The sequence below is a fragment of the Balaenoptera musculus genome, chromosome 5 (genome assembly GCF_009873245.2).
Source record: "Balaenoptera musculus isolate JJ_BM4_2016_0621 chromosome 5, mBalMus1.pri.v3, whole genome shotgun sequence".
NCBI lineage: Eukaryota > Metazoa > Chordata > Mammalia > Artiodactyla > Balaenopteridae > Balaenoptera > Balaenoptera musculus.
In genome coordinates this window covers 66829614-66846526 of record NC_045789.1, presented here as the reverse complement: position 1 = coordinate 66846526, position 16913 = coordinate 66829614, and the positions used below count along the sequence as shown (strand labels likewise).

Sequence of the window (16913 nt, the reverse complement as noted above, 5' to 3'; positions counted from 1 at the left end):
GGTGTGTGAATGTAAGTGATTAGATAAAATATAAAATGTTCCATTAATCTGCTCTAAAAACAATTTAAGACAATATAGGCTGCAGTTTTATATTGTTTTATGTTATTGCTACTTAAAGTGGGAGGAAAGGGTGAGAGGAAGAGAGAGGAGGGAGGAGGAGAAGGAAGAGAGAAGAACGCAGAGGTAGAGAAAAGGGAGGGGGAAGACAGCAGAAGAGGAAGGAGGGGAACACAGAGACAAAATGATACAGAGACAGTATTTATACAGAGAGAGAGAGAGAGAGAGAGAGAGAGAGAGAGAGATCAAAAGAACAAGAAAGGGAATTCCCTGGTGGTCCGGTGGTTAGGACTCCGCACTTCCACTGCAGGGGGCACCTGGTCGGGGAACTAAGATCCCGCATGCTGTGTGGCATGGCCAAAAAAAAAAGAACAAGAAAGACAGAAGGGTTAGGGACCTATCTCAGATTACAAATCTTGTATGAAGAGTCATATCAACATAAGAACTACGGAAAGTGACGGCTCCACATTTATGTTGGTGCTTTACCCATGTGTCCGTCCGTCCATCCATCCATCCATCCATCCACCCACCCACCCAATGATTTGCTCTGAAGTGACTTTTGCTAAGCCCCTCTTCATGGCTCCACAGCCGTGGTCTCTACCTTTAGGATGATGTCTCCTGGCAGTAGCCGGCCGTCTCTGGCAATCACCCCATCACGATAAATGTGCTGGATAATGATATGGACCAGTGGGGTTTCATTGCCTCCCACAAGCCTAATGGAGAGGCTTTCATTGGGATCCGCTCGATTGATCTTGACTCTGGTAATTTCACCATATGGAATCAGGTGATACAACCTTGGAAAGACTAAAATGGACAGAGACAGTATTTAAGACACCCCCCCAATGGACATTTCCAACCACTCCTTTTCTTGCCAAACTTTGGTTCCAGCCAAACTAAACTATTCATTGTTCCTTGTACATGTTTTCCATCTTCCTGCCTCTGTGCCAGCATAAGTTTCTCTGCCTGGAATGTTTTCCATTCTAGGCTTAAACCCAATTTTTCCTTCAAGGCCTGCATAAAATGATCCCCTCTAATTAAACTCTACCCTGATCCCTTTTCCCCTGCTCTCTCTAAACTTCCCATTTCCCATAAAGCTTTATTTCTCATGGCACCGAGCCTTCTATTATTATTTATTATTATTCATGCCCATTTCTTATACCCACCATTGGACTCTAAGATCCTTGAGGACATAATTTCTGGCTGTTTTGTAGTTCTGTGCACAGACCTCTGTACACAGGAGACTTCAGCCTATGTTTATTGAATGAAGAGGAATGAACGAACAGTCATTATGGAATGGACTGCAGTTTGATCACTTACTAATCAAGGGGCAAAACAGAACAAGCCTGTTCTGCTCTTTTTGATCATTTTGAAGATTTCCTCCTGGGAGGCCCTGCTTTTCAGGCTTAGTGAATCAGTCCTCTCTACCCGACCCTGTTGTCAGTAAAGGGAAGTCAAATGGCCTAATTCATGATCAAGGAAAGAGGCCCAGGCCTAGCTGGTGGCGTCAAGAGGTTCGTACCCGATCTGCTTGTATGGCTGGATTCAGAGCCAAAAGGAGATTCAGAGACCCAGGCTGGGGTTTCCAAACTTTACCTTTTCATTGAGGACTCTTTCCCCTTGAAATCTTTCACTGGTCCCCCTGCCCCCGCCCTGCTGGGCCCACACACAGAAATGCTTCTCAGGCTGTGTAGTTTGACAGTGACGGTCAGACCTTTGTTTCACAAGGGAGGATGCATGAGCTCGGAGAGGAGAAGTGACACGACTGGCTGGAGGTGGCAGTTAGGTGGTGGTTCTCAGAGCCAGGTCAGAACCCGGGGCTCCTGATGACGCTCTCTCCTGTCACCTTCCTCAGAGTCCCCTGAAGCCAGGGGTCCACAGCCGGCAACGGGTCCACAGGGGACTTGGTCTACAGACCCATAGCCAGAAGCAACGACTGGCGCTGTTCTCTGCCTCGGTTGGAATAGAAGCCTATGGGGGGGACACCAGGAAATGCCGGCCCCGCAGCACCTAGTCTGACGGGAGCTGCAGCTCCTCCCCAGTTGCTTGAGGCTCGAGTTAGGATGCTGAGAGCGCTAATGCTTTTGTCTCCTGTAGCTGCTGACAGCTGCGTCTGCCCTATGATTCGCCCTTAATTATGTCACCGGGAAAGATCAAAACTGCAGGCCTGGTTCTACGTAAAACACTCTTTCTATTTTCAAAACCCATGACCTTAATGCATTTTCCCTAATGAACTACGAGTTCATGAATGAGTACTCAACTCTCTAGGAACAATACAGAAGGAATTAAAATTATTTCTAAGTATTGCAGAACATGATAAACAAAGCAATTTAGCGGCCAGAGGAAGCTGGAGACGTTGTAAATGTGGGTCTTTACCCCCCACTGGGAGTTAATTTAATGTAAGCAATTGGGCTTTGCTGTGAGGCTGTGGGCAGCAGCTTTCATCTGTCAGCTCCTGGTGCTAACAGGGCTTGGGTGATCGAGTTCAATTAATGTTTAAACTATCTTGATTACCTTAAGTAGGCTCTATCCACAAGTATTTGTTGGAACAGGTCTGGTGACAAGGAAATGGAAGTTCTTAAAAAAAAAATCATTTTGAGCAAAGAAAGATTTGGAAATTATCATCAAAGCTGCTGGTTTTCTCTCTCTCCTCCCCCTCCCTTTCTACTCTTTTTCCCAGCAGATTTACAAAAACCACGCTCCAAAAAAAAAAAAAAAAAAAAAAACCATGCTCCCAAATCTAACCAATCAAGGATGTTTGATAGTCTGAAAGGACATACCCAGTCACACTTGGAAATGTTAATTAGAGCTACAATAATGAGACCCTAGTGACCTTCGAGAGTTAATTTTTAAACTGCCAAACTAGTGCTGGTCTGAAAAGAAACAGTTGTTCAATATTGTGTCCTTACTTAAGGACTAAGGGATATAGTATCATTTACCAAGTGTTTATTATATGCTGGCCATTGAGCTAAGCAATTTGCATGATATTTTGTTGTTTGTTTAGTCCTCACAGCAACCCTTTGAAATAGATTATTATCATCCCTGTTTTTTTTGGATGATGAAATACTAAAGCTTAGAGAAGTCAAGTAACCTGGCCAGGTCACGCAGCTGATAAGTAGTGAAGCCAGTCTCTTTACTGATATGAAAAGGATGGATAAACCATGGGCGTTCACCATACTAACCGCGGGTGACTTACTGAAGCAATGAGGTCCTAATGCCATTTTAAAAAGCTTTGTTGCCTCACAAATCCTGTACCAGCCTCACTGAGTCTTAGTACCTCACCCCATTGTGGAGTAATAGCTTCCTGGAGCACCTGAGGAAATCCATTCTCTCCTACTTGAAGCCCCTGCACACATAACACAGCTGCCATCTTCATCTTCCTGAAACACAGCTTCCATCCTGCTATAACTCTACGCAAAACCTTTCAGGTGTGTTCACTGCCCCAAGTCAAGACTCCTAAATGGCATCCAGGACCCTTCGAATCCAGCCTTAACCTCATCTCCCACTACTTTCCAACACACAGTCAAGATCCCCATGCCCATCCAGGTCATAACCACTCCTTAAACACGGATTACACTGTCCCACTGGGAAGTGGTGCTCCTCTCCCGACAGCTGCCATTTTCGTTTATTTATATCTCACTCTTTTTTTTTAAATTTATTATTTATTTATTATTTATTTTTGGCTGTGTTGGGTCTTCGTTTCTGTGCGAGGGCTTTCGCTAGTTGCGGCAAGCGGGGGCCACTCCTCATCGCGGTGCGCGGGCCTCTCACTATTGCGGCCTCTCTTGTTGTGGAGCACAGGCTCCAGACGCACAGGCTCAGTAGTTGTGGCTCACGGGCCCAGTTGCTCCGCGGCATGTGGGATCCTCCCAGACCAGGGCTCGAACCCGTGTCCCCTGCACAGGCAGGCAGATTCTCAACCACTGTGCCAACAGGGAAGCCCTATATCTCACTCTTTATGTTATTTTATTTTTTCAGTCTGGAATGAACTTCTTGGAGCCAGGAGCTGGATTTTATAATCTTTATATAAAAGTACAGAGCTTAACTATATAAACAGCTCATACAACTCATATCAAAAAAACAAACAACCTGATTAAAAAATGGGCAGAAGTCACGAAAAGGCATTTTTCCAAAGAAGATGTACAGATATGGCCAACAGGCACATGAAAAGATGCTCAACGTCGCTAATCACCTCACACCTGTCAGAATGGCCATCATCAAAAAGTCTTCAAATAACAAATGACGGCGAGGATGTGGAGAAAAGGGGACCCTAGTACACCGTTGGTAGGAATGTAAATTGATACAGCTACTATAGAAAACAGTATGGAGGTTTTTAAAATAACTAAAAATAGAACTACCATATCATCCAGTAATTCCATTCCTGGATATATATCCAAAGAAAACGAAAGCATTAATCTGAAAAGATACATGCACCTCAGTGTTCATAGCCGCATTATTTACCAAGATAGGTTGCTTCCGTAGCTTGGCTAAGTGTCCATCAACAGATGAATAGATAAAGAAGATGTGGTATGTATACAATGGAATACTACTCAGCCATAAAAAAGAATGAAATTCTGCTGTTTGCAACAATGTAGATGGACCTGGAGGGTATTATGTTAAGTGAAATAAGTCAGACAGAAAAAGACAAATATTGTATGTTATCACTTACATGTGGAATCTAGAAAATAAAAACAGATAAACAAAACAGAAACAGATTCACAGATATAGAGATCAAACTAGTGGTTACCAGTGGGGAGAGGGAAGGGGAGAGGAGCAAAATGGGGTAGGAGATTAAGAGGTACAAATGACTATGTATAAAATAAATAAGCTACAAGGATATATTGCACAGCACAGGGGATATAGCCAATATTTTATAATAACTATAAATGAAGTATAATCTATAAAAATATTGAATCACTATGTGGTACATCTGAAACTAACATAATATTGTAGATCAACTATACTTCAGTAAAAAAAAAAAAAAGCACAGAGCCTAGGCCAATGTCTTACACGTAGTAATCTCTTACTTTAAAAGTTTCTGCAATAAACATGCAAATCAATCTTATTCAGGTAGGAGAAAACTTTACATGGAATGGAATTAAGGAGCCTTTAATAAGGGGGAAAACTGGCAGAAAGGAAGTTATAATCCTTTTATTCATTGCAGAAACATTCAGCAAAAACTATTATGTGCCAGATATTGTGCTTGGCCTTGAAAACACAAAGACTTAGATAAAGAGCCCCTGCCCCCATTGGTACAGTTATGATGAAAGGTGACATTGCTATAAGAGATACAGGTGCTTTGACAACACAAAGGAGAGAGGACTGAGGGAGTCAAGGAGGGCTCCCAGGAGGAGGCAAAGCCTATGCTGAGCCTGGAAAGAGGAATTAGGATGCCAGCTGAAGGGGCGTGAGAGTACAGGACGGACAACAACATGGAAGTGAGAGAGACACAGTATTTACAGGACGGCAATAAGTTCAGAGTAGTCAGAGCATGTAGCGTGTGTACAGGGTGAGAGGGGATAAGCAGGGGTCTTATACGACTGCTCGCAAGTTCTCTGAGAACATGATAAAGAAGGTGGTTTCGGATTTACCTCCCAACCTCGAAGGAGTGGAGGGTGCTTAATCCAGTGGGTAAATGAGTGGGATCTGTAGCCAGAGGACCCAAGTTGAAATCCTAGGTCTGCCATTTTCCAGCTGGGTGACTTTGGACTAGTTACCCAATCTCTCGGAGTCTAAGTTTCTTCTGTAAAATGAGAACCACGATCACTATCCTTAGCACTGTGACCTTTAAATAACTTAGAGCACTACCTGGCACCCAGGAAAGCTCAAAAAAAATTTTAAGCTACTATTATTACTGCTGTAAAGGTCTAATATTAGATGAAAAGAAAGGACAGGACAGTATTTTCTCAGCTCCATTTATATTGGGGAAAACACATAGGATCTAAGATCCAGAAACTTCCTTTGCATAGATTCTAGAATCACATTAACCTGGATTCCAAGTTTAGAAGGGCAATTTGGGGCAAGCTAAGTAACCTCCTGGTGTCTCAGTTTCCTCATCTGTAAAACACGGATAATAATAGTAGCTGCTTCAAAGAGTTGTTGAGGATCAAATGGGTTAATGCATGGAAAACACTCAGAACCACACATCACACAAAGTGGTAATAAGAATAAATACCTACATAGCATTTACTATGTGCCAGGCACCGTTCTAAATGTTCTTCACTTAACTGTATTATTCTTGGGACTTCCCTGGTGGCACAGTGATTAAGAATCTGCCTGCCAGTGCAGGGGACACAGGTTCAATCGCTGGTCTAGGAAGATCCCACATGCCGCGGAGCAACTAAGCCTGTGAACCACAACTACTGAGCCTGTGCTCTAGAGCCCATGAGCCACAACTACTGAGCCTGCATGCCACAACTACTGAAGCCCATGCACCTAGAGCCTGTGTACCGCAATGATGAGTAGCCCTTGCTCGCCACAACTAGAGAAAGCCCACGCGTAGCAACGAAGACGCAACGCGGACATAAATAAATAAATAAATAGAGGCATAATTCTGTTTAAAAAAAAACAAACTGTATTATTCTTTATTTGCACTAAGCTAGCACCTGAAGGTAAGGGTTCCAAAACCTTTTCCCTCAATCTATGTAAAAAGAGAACAATAATTTCTGCCTTTGGTTGCTTATGCAAGAAGTAGGCTAATCAAGGTAAGAAATATTTATGCCCTTGGGAAGAGAGGTGTCATAGAAAGCGGGGCGGGGGTGTGGTCTGGTTGTCATCACGCCTGGAGTCGTCATTCTGGAAGCCCAGGCTTACTGGGAGGCCACTTACCGTCAGGGGCAGTGGTGTTTTCAGAATTCTCTCTGCCCTGCTCAGCTTGGTTGACAACTGTACTTCCACTCTTTGTCCTTCGAAGAACACTCAAGGCTCGGTTTATTTTTTTAAAAGATCTGCTTCTGATGGTGGATCGCTCAAAGGGCCGTGCTGAGGACAAGAGAGAAGGGAGGGAGAGTAGCTACGCATTCATAGAAGTCCTCTTTTATGGACACGGCTGGTAAGACACGCACAACACAATGTGAACGGTGATTACTTCTAGGTGGTGGGATGATAGAATTTGCTTATCTGTATATTCTCAGTTTTCTACAATGCAATATGGATGGTTTATTTAAAATCTGCTTGGTTTTTTTCCTGGGCTGGATGGAATATAACAGCACTTTTCTCGAGCCACCTGGATGGGAAGGTAGGGACACCGAGGGAGTGATGAATCACTAGGTCTAACTTCAACCCCTTTCACCAGGTCAGATTACACACATTTCTAATGATCTCAGGTCCTCGCGGTTTCATTTCACTCTGGAGAACTGGATGTTGGGTTGCTGCCAAAACTACCAGAACGTTTTTCTCTTGAAAAAATGTTTCTATAACTTTCCACAGAGGGCAATCCCAAGGCCAAGGAGCCCATTCCCGGACAACCACCCCTTTGACTCACCCCTTGTTCGGTTGCTCCGGCCAGAGTCCAGGGGGCTGTTTGGCTGACCGTCCTCTGCTGTGGACACGTAGGCAGGGTTGTCTAGGCCAGGCTCGTCTGTCATTAAGGAGATGGCGGCAGCTGCAGAAACCTCTGGGGAGAGTGCTGTTGCTGTGAGGCTGGCACAGCCATCTGGACAGCCATCCTGAGAATGCCTCTTCCTGTCTTTGGTGAGGCCATAGTGGGAGGCACCTTTGCAGCTGCAACAAAACCAGCAGGAGGTCAGAGAAGGCTTTGCGCATTGTTCAACCAGGCCTCTTCAAGTACACGTGCTTGCTACCCTTGGAAATTGACTTGCTCACCCCTGGTTCCTCTTCCTTTTCACATGGACGTAAGTCAACATACACTTGCCAACCAAATGAATGAATGACTTGAAAGAACAATTTTTAAAAGATGTCTACAGCATTCTGTTAAAGCACTCTCTACACTGGCCCCTGGAATGCAAATTACGAGAGCTGTCATGGGGTCTACAAGATTAGGGCTTGAGGCTGGCAGTCTTCAACTATTTGGATGTGGTAGTTCCTTCTTGCTGGTGTTTATTTTGACCATGAAAGTCCTTAGTCACCCTCTCAGTCCCTTCTTTGGGGTTTAGTTCCCAAACCACTGACCATAAATACAAAACTCCTCCCAGATTCCAAATTTAACTGTCCATGGAAACGGAAATGCCCTCACTACAAAGCCACAGGAGTTGGTTCAGCTTCACATTCTCTAGAGGCAGGCTTGCTGGTTTCCAGTCTCCACTTCTGGGCTGGTCTCAGAGTGGCCAGGACCAGGGGCTGGGGGCTCCCATGTGCTAAAAGTTTTCACGTCTTTTAACATTGGGAAGGTAAAACAACATTCATGGTCTTTAAAAAACAGGTCTATATCCATTCCCCATGCATGTTAAACAGCAAGCCTAAGGGCCAGGACACCGAGGTTTGAGCCGATCTAGGTCCATATTTTGCTATGGATGCACTTCCATTGTCACTGGGCAAGTCGCCTCAGCTCTTAGGTCAGGTTTTGATCAGCAAATGGTGAGGATTTAACTCTCTCATTCACTGTGGTGAGGAAGTGCCGCAGACAGCCAAACCAGCTCCCCAGTGGTTATGGAGGCAAAAATCAAATGGGCGAGTCCCTTTAAGAAGTGGCCATTTGCATATAATGGATGTTAATTTATAAATTATTTTTACCAACTCATTACAGAAAACCTTATATGGTTGAGCTATTTTAAATAATGCTTTGAGAGCCTATTTGGAGTGATGCTTATGAATGGAATCAAACAGCAGTCTGCAGTTGATATGCACATGATTTATATGGCCTACAGAACCAGATCTATGGTTTTTGTCTGGTTGGGAATCCTTGCTCTGAAATTTACATAGCTGGGTGATCTGGGACAATTTTGTTAACCTGGTTAAATTTTCTAATCTGCACATACATCTTGGGTTGCTGTAAGGTCTGGTTGACATTAAGTCTTGTCAAGAGTTTAGTTCTACATATCTTGCCAGATATATAGGAAATTCTCAACAGATTGTAGCTACTTCCATAATTCAACCATTCTAAGATGCCTGTTTTGTCACATTTTAACTTCTCTGAGATTAGGATGCGTGGGTGATTGATGGGGTCCCACAGCTTCAGTTGCCAAGCTGCAGTCATGACACAAATGCCACTGTCCAAGGAAACATGGTCACAGGTGTCCATCTCGTCCCTTCCATTGAGTTGCCTCCACTCTTGGTACTATGCCATTGAGTTTAATTGCTCTTCAATGTCTTAGAAAAGATTACATTATGATTAAGCATTGCAATGAAAAGTTACTGTATATATGGAAAGTCTCAAAAACGGAGCAGTGGCATGTAAATTTGATATTGGTGGTAAATATTTGTCGTTAGAAGGAGGGCAGCAATTTCTGATTTTCTTGCAAAGAGACAAGCAAATGCTTTATTTGCTTAGCAAGAAAGATACCCCCAAGGAGATGAAAAGTGATGTCACACTTTGTTACTGAGATCACCCAAAAGGACAGGCCTAGTTCATGCCAAACAGTACAACTAGAGGGCAGGAAAGGTCACCATATTTGTCTGAATGGATTTCAAAGTCTGATCTGACCAACCCATGCATTGCAGGGATATCTTTAAAGGTGTTTTGGAATGATTTAACCAGTGGCAGTTTTAAAATTTTCTTGTTAGGGGACTTCCCTGGTGGCGCAGCAGTTAAGACTCTGTGCTCCCAATGCAGGGGGCCCGGGTTTGATCCCTGGTCAGGGAACTAGATCCCACATGCATGCGGCAACTAAGAGTTTGCATGTCGCAACTAAGGAGCCCTGGAGCCGCAACTAAGGAGCCCGCGAGCCACAACTGAGACCCGGTGCAACCAAACAAAAAAGTTAAAAAAAAAAAAAAGAAATAAAAACTTTTTTTCTTGTTGGTACATAAAATATGATGTTTCTTATAATCAATGATGATGATTTGATGAAATGTGGTTTTAATATTAGTAGAAAAGGACTCTGATTATACAACCCTACATCCTTATCTTATAGAAGATGAAACAGGCCCCCGGTTTCTAATGCTAGTTTTTCCCTCACTGAAAGAGTACAAGCTCCCTGCTTGAATTGGTGAGGTTTTACTGTTCTGATTAGCTACTTTGGCTTTGAATTGTTCTGCTTAAAAATAGCAAAGTGGTTGATATGAGAAACTCAAAAATTGGAAGAAACATTGTGTGATGGAAAAAATAAAAGCCAGCGTGCATTTGAGCAGCTCCAAAGTCATAAACATACGAGTGGAACACTTCTCTGTAAGCCAGCAGTATCGGGTTAACAACGCCTGGTTAGGAAGTTCCTAGGCTATTTCGTTGGACTGGAAACAGTATTTCTTTTCTTGGGGCAGCAATGCCCCTGACCATGTGCCCTGCCAGAGCAGGAAATGAATTTTCCAATTGGACAAATGGCTGGCAAAGGCACAAGCCAGGGCTTTCTGAGGGGACATAGCATATCCCAGTGGAAAAAAAGTAGCATCTTATTCTGCTGCCACATCTGTGAGAAGGGTTAAGGTATTTAAACATCTCTGAATCCCAAGACTATGCCATTAAGAAGCCATTTCTGTTTCAAATCCTTGGGGTTCCAAAGACACAGTTTAGTCCAGGAAAGGAAAACCTCATAAAATGACTTAGAAGCCTCCCCTCTGGCCTCGTATCCCAGACATCCTTACAGTATCTGGGGATGGTAGATTTAAACATTCAGACTCATAAACCTTGTATAAAAATGGTTCTGCTAAAGAGGCTCATACTTGTGCAATGTTGCTTGTTTCAGCTTCTTGGCTTAGCTTGAATCTGAGGCACAGGGTGATCTATGAAGGTAGCAGCTTGTACTTACTAATTATCTCTTTTGTGTTGACTAATCCTGGGGCCTCTTGATTTACAGGCACAAGTGAGGGGAGGAGGGGGAAAGAGCTGATTAGCCTTGGCCAGTACAGGAACATATGCTGAACCCTGGGCTGTGTTCAAAGCAAGCAGGATTTATTCTCCCTTTAGTTATCCCTGAGCACTAAGTACTCTCAGGTGGTGATGGGCGACGGCCATGAACTTGAAGGATGCACACAAGGAACATGGAAAACCATTTTTCAACCACTTTGGATATGCCAACTGTTCAAAGCAACTCTGACGACCAGTTTTGTTAATAACAGAGTTGAGATCCTGAGCTCCTATATCAAAGTGAGTAGAGGCAAATCTGTCTTAATATAAGAATGCTGACACTGGGTGGGTGTGCCATGGAATTTTTGCCTTCTTTGCAAGGGTAGGCAGAGGGGGGGTGGGGGGGGAGTAAGAAGAGAAAATGACCCTCCTTGCAAAAATTCCTGAGTCTATGAGTTCACTACTAATGGGGGTTGACCTGAAGCAGGATGGACCCCCGGCATACTTCACAGAGGCTCTGAGGGGCTCAGAGCTCGGCCAGCTGGGTGGCACAAGCTAGTTTGCAGGGGAGGGCTCCTTTCGTTTCTTTTCTCTTTTTTTTTTAAAAGATATTTTGATGTGGACTTTTTTTTTTTTTTTTTTTTTAAGTCTATTGAATTTGTTACAATATTGCTTCTGTTTTATGTTTTGGTTCTTTGGCGCCAAGGCATGTGGGATCTTAGCTCCCGGACCAGGGATCGAACCCACACCCCCTGCATTGGAAGGCGAAGTCTTAACCACTGGACCACCATGGAAGTCCCGGGGAGGGCTCCTTTCTGATGACAGAAGAATAAAATTGTTCCACAACAAATTGAGCCTCAGTATACTCATTATAACAGTCTGGGAAACTACACAACCTCCCCTTGAGCCTTCTAACTTCCTTTGCATTCTTTCTTTCTCAGTTCACTTCTGAATTAGGTAAACATTGAGTCTGCTCTCATACAGAGATCATTAATTGCCCAGTCTGCTCTTACTTGAAACCAGGGCTTGCAAATTCATACGCTAATCAGGCCAGGTGGGGTACTGTGGTGAGCAGTGGTGTTCCATTTCAAGGGTGCAGCAACCTCTACAGACCTTCACTGAGTGTTGCCTCAAGAAGACCAGCCCAAGAGCCATTAATCAAGAAATGAAAGTTATCCAGATTGGAAAGGAAAAGTGAAACTGTCACTCTTTGCAATGACATGATATTATATATAGAAACCTTCAAAGACCCCACCAAAAAAACTGTTAGAATAAATGAATTCAGTAAAGTTGCAGGATACAAAATCAATACATGAGTATTTGTTGCATTTCGATACACTAACAAAGAACTGTCAGAAAGAGAAATTGAGAAAATAATCCCATGTACAACTGCATGAAAAATACCTAGGGATACATTTGACCAAGGAAGTGAAAGATCTGTACACTGAAAACTATAAGACATTGATGAAAGAAACTGAAGATGACACAAATAAATGGGAAAATATTGTGTGCTCATGGACTGGAAAATATTGTTAAAATGTCCATACTACCCAAAGCAATCTGCAGATTCAATGCAAACCCTATCAAAATTCCAACGGCATTTTTCATAGAAATAGAACAAACAATCCTAACATTTGTAGGGAACCACAAAAGACCCCAAATAGACAAAGCAATCTTAAGAAAGAAGAACAAAGCTGGATGCATCACACTCCTTGATTTAAATCTATATTACAAAACTATAGTAATCAAAATAGTATGGTATTGGCAAAAAGCCAGATGTAGATAGATGGAACAGAGTCCAGAAATACACCCACACATATATGGTTAATTAGTTTATGACAAAGGAGTCAAGAATATACAATGGGGAAAGGACAGTCTCTTCAGTAAATGGTGTTGGGAAAACTGGACAGCCACATGCAAAAGAATGAAACTGGACCCCTATCTTATACCATACACAAAAGTTAACTCAAATAGATTAAAGACTTCAATGTATGACCTGAAACCATAAAATTCCTAAAAGAAAAACAGATGGTAAGCTCCTTGATATTGGTCTTAGAGATGATTTTTTGAATCTGACACCAAAAGCAAAAAAAGCAAAAATAAACAAACTAAAAAGCTTCTGTCACCGCAAAGGAAACCATCAACAAAACGAAAAGGCAACTACTGAATGGGAAAAAATATGTGCAAATCATATCTAATAATAAGTTAATATCCAAAATATATAAAGAACCCACACAGCTCAATAGCAAAAAAATAATACGATTAAAAAAAGGGAATATTTGAATTGACATTTTTCCACAGAAGACACACAGATGGCCAATAGGTACACGAAAAGATGCTCAACATCACTGTCTAATCAGGGAAATGCAAATCAAAACCACAATGAAATATCACCTCACACCTGTTAGAATGGCTATTATCAAAGAGACAAGAGGTTACAAGTGTTGGTGAGGATGTTCCTACTGCTGGTAGGAACATAAACTGGTGCAGCCACTATGGAAAATGATATGGAAGTTCCTCAAAAAATTAAAAATAGAACTGCCATATGATCCATCATTTCCACTTGGTATTTATCTGAAGAAATCGAAAATGCTTACTGGAAAAGATATATGCACCCCCATGTTCACTGCAGCATTACTTACAATAGTCAAGGCATGGAAACAACCTAAGTGTCCTCTGATGGCTAAATAATGAAAACGTGGTGTGTATATATATATATATATATATATATATATATATGTGTGTGTGTGTGTGTGTGTGTGTGTGTATATATATATATGTGTGTGTGTATATATATACACACACACACACACACACACACACACACACCACGGAATATTATTCAGCCATGAAAAAGAATGAAACCTTGCCACTTGCAACAACATGGATGGACCTTAAAGGTCCTGCATCACCCGCTGCAGGAAGAGGTGATCACTGTCAGAGAGCTGCAGGCTCTCCTTCGTGTCCTCAGACAAGGCACCTGGGAGAGGGGCTATCGGGACCCTCAAGGAACCACAGTGCTCTGGCTCAGAGAAAGTCTGTGTCAGGGTGCTGGTGACCCTGGGGGCTGAGCGTGGGCCTCAGTCATGTGTGCCTGGCTCCCAACTCCATCTCCAGGGCCTCCACCCTGGCCCTCCTGACACCATGCCTCCAGGGCTTTGCAACACACCCTAGCCCATCTCCCTGCTCCCAATCTTTCCCCTTCTCCCCACCATCCAATCCATCCTAACCACAAACATACCAACACAATTTCTTTTTGCTCAAAAAATTCCCATGGAAATATTTCCCAGTGCTTACCGGGTCAAGTCCCAACTCCCCAGGCTGACAGCCCAGGCCATCCCTGAGCCGTATTGATCATGGCCTCACCACAGGGTCTGGCAACACAGAAGGGGGCTGGGAAGAGCTAACATCTATTGGTCTACTGTGTACTGTGCATTATGCTTCACATACGTGGTCTTCTTAAACCCTCCCAGTGGTCCCAGCTGTCAAGTCAATTAAACCACCTCCACTTTGCAGATGAGGGTGCGGAAACTTGGATAAGGCTTTCTTCCCTTCTACCAATCAGAGTGGAGCTGGGATTTGAATCCAGGCTGTGAGGCCATGCTTTCTCCCCTCCCATGGCCTGGCCTCCAGCCCAGAGCACCCCCTGCACTCCAGACCCCTGCATCAAACTGCTCATGCCACATCTTCACTCTCATGTCCAATAGGCATCTCAAACCTCACACATCCAAACACCCCAACCTTCCCTGCCAAACCAGCTCTTCCCACCTCTTCCCCGTTTTACCTTACATCCTTCTTGTTGTTCAAACCAAAACCCCCGGAGTCAGCCCCGATTCCTTTCTTTTTCTCGACACTCCAACAATAGTCAAGCAAGATCTATCCAGAATCTAACTCCTTCTCATCACTTCCACCGCCACGGCCCTAGTCCAAGCCACCATCTTCAAAGCCTGGGTTATTGCAATGGCCTCCTGAGAGGTCTTCCTGCTTCTACACTCTCTGCCCTGCCTCATCTATTCTCAACACAGCAGCGGTGTGATCCTTTTAAAATGGCTCTCCATGTTACTAAAACACAAGGTCCTCACAATGGCCCACAAGGCCCTGTATTCTCTGTCCCTGTTACTTGTCCCCTCATCTCCATCCCCCGCTCATCTGGCCTCCTGCTGGTCCTCACACTTGCCCAGCACGCTCCTGCTTCAGGGGCCTTGCATTCTGCTGTCTCTCCACGGCCCCCTCCACCTCTCTCCGCAACACTTGCTCCAGATTCCTGTCTGGTCTGCTCTCTCATCTCCATCAGGTCCGTGATTAAAGTCTACCTTCCCTGAGTACCCTTTTTAAAACAGCAGCTTTTTCCCTGGCATGTCTTAACCTTACTTATTTTTCCTTGCTCCTCCTCCCTGCTCATTTTTTCTCTATAGAGTACAAACTCCAAATGGGGCGCGGGTGGGGGGAGTCTAGTTCCATAATTAAGCCAATAGAACCAAACTTTGAAAACTTTATCCCTTTAGGACCAAGAGGGCTTCATCATATTGGTGCTTGGGAAAGGGCAAGCTCATGGATTCCCATGTCCCTCCTGGCTGACGGTCAAGACACACCAGCCCTGCCTCAGCTGCCCAGTCAACTCTGGGCACGTCTTGCTCCGCGGGGCTGGAGGGGGCTGGAGGGAAGGGACAAAGTCTTGCTCACCTGGTGCCTTTCAGAGGGTCCACATACCATATGGATTTCCTAGGGCAGGCACTCAGCAAACATTTATTGAATTGAGCTGAAGTCCCCTTTTGGGTGTTCTGTCTATTGAAATTACCAAACTGGGAATTGATGATTCACCCACACAGTCCTGCTAACACATAATTGTGGTTGGTTGTGATACCCATGCCAGGCTCCCTTTTTCCCTCAGCAAGCTCGTGATTTCCCTGCACTCCGACTTGAGATGAGAAAAGTGAGAGGAAAGAGGGAAAAGTGAGACTTTTTAAAAATTCTTCTTTTTCACATACTTCCCTGATGACTTTAATAGGATTTTATTGGGTCTGTGTTGTAAAACTATTATGTATATAGGAGGAATAAATAGTTGCCATATACCTTCTTTTGATGGATTATGCTGCTACAACAGGATGGGTGATTTCGAAATACTTTTTCATTCAATGAGCACATAAGGAGGACCTCCTGAGAAAGAGGGCACAGTGATGTGGAACAAGCTCAGGCTTTCAAGTTTAAAACATCTGGGTGTGAATCCTAGGTCTGCCACTACCAGTTGGCGGCTTTGGACAAATTCCATGATTCCTCTGAGCCTCATTTCCCAGATGTAAAATGGGCACAATGTTTATTTACAGTGAGATTTAAAGATTCATGCCAAGTCCCTAACAGTACCTGGAATATAGTAGCAACTCAATAAGCAGTAATCAACATAATTATTGTATATCAAGCATAATGTTAGACACTATGGATGCAAAGAAACATACTATACAGTGTATGCATGCGAGGAGACTGACATGAAAACAGAAAACTGCCATGCCACATTATCAGAGAGAGATGGAGGTATGAGCCAAGTGTTGGGAGAGCTCAGAGAAAGGGGCCACTCACTCTGCTTGGGGTAACCAAGGAAGGCTTCCCAGAAGAGGTGACATCTGAGCTGCGTCTAGGAAAGTGAGTGACATTGGTCTGACAGACTAGGTGTGAATGCCACATTTAAAGACCCGAAGGATGCAAGTGCACGGTAGATGCCAGGATTATTGAATTCGATGCAGACTTTATCCCAAGGGACATTGATGGAGAAAGTACAGAGCTGAAGTGAGACCAAAGAGGAGGACAGATGCTGGGGGTGGTGCTGGAGGCCGCCTGACTACCCGTCTGTTGCCACTTCTGGGGTTCAGCAGGGCTAAAGCCATGCCCGTGGGCACAGGAGACAAGTGGGCATTGAGAAGTCGGATGCCAACACGGGAGAGAGTAGGGGAGAGCAGGAGGGACG

General features: G+C 43.9%; 1 protein-coding gene across 7 annotated transcripts in view; it reads right to left on the bottom strand.

The window, feature by feature from the left end:
* The window catches only part of LNX1 (ligand of numb-protein X 1), a 219936-nt gene that overhangs the window by 40066 nt on the left and 162957 nt on the right, over window positions 1-16913 (bottom strand). For all 7 annotated transcript variants that reach the window (XM_036851979.1, XM_036851974.1, XM_036851973.1 and 4 more), the window contains 3 exons: window positions 7538-7776; window positions 6883-7035; window positions 659-861 (listed from right to left, as the gene is read on the bottom strand). In XM_036851979.1, the coding sequence (XP_036707874.1) occupies window positions 659-861; window positions 6883-7035; window positions 7538-7776 (595 nt within the window). The remainder of the gene's footprint in view (window positions 1-658; window positions 862-6882; window positions 7036-7537; window positions 7777-16913) is intronic.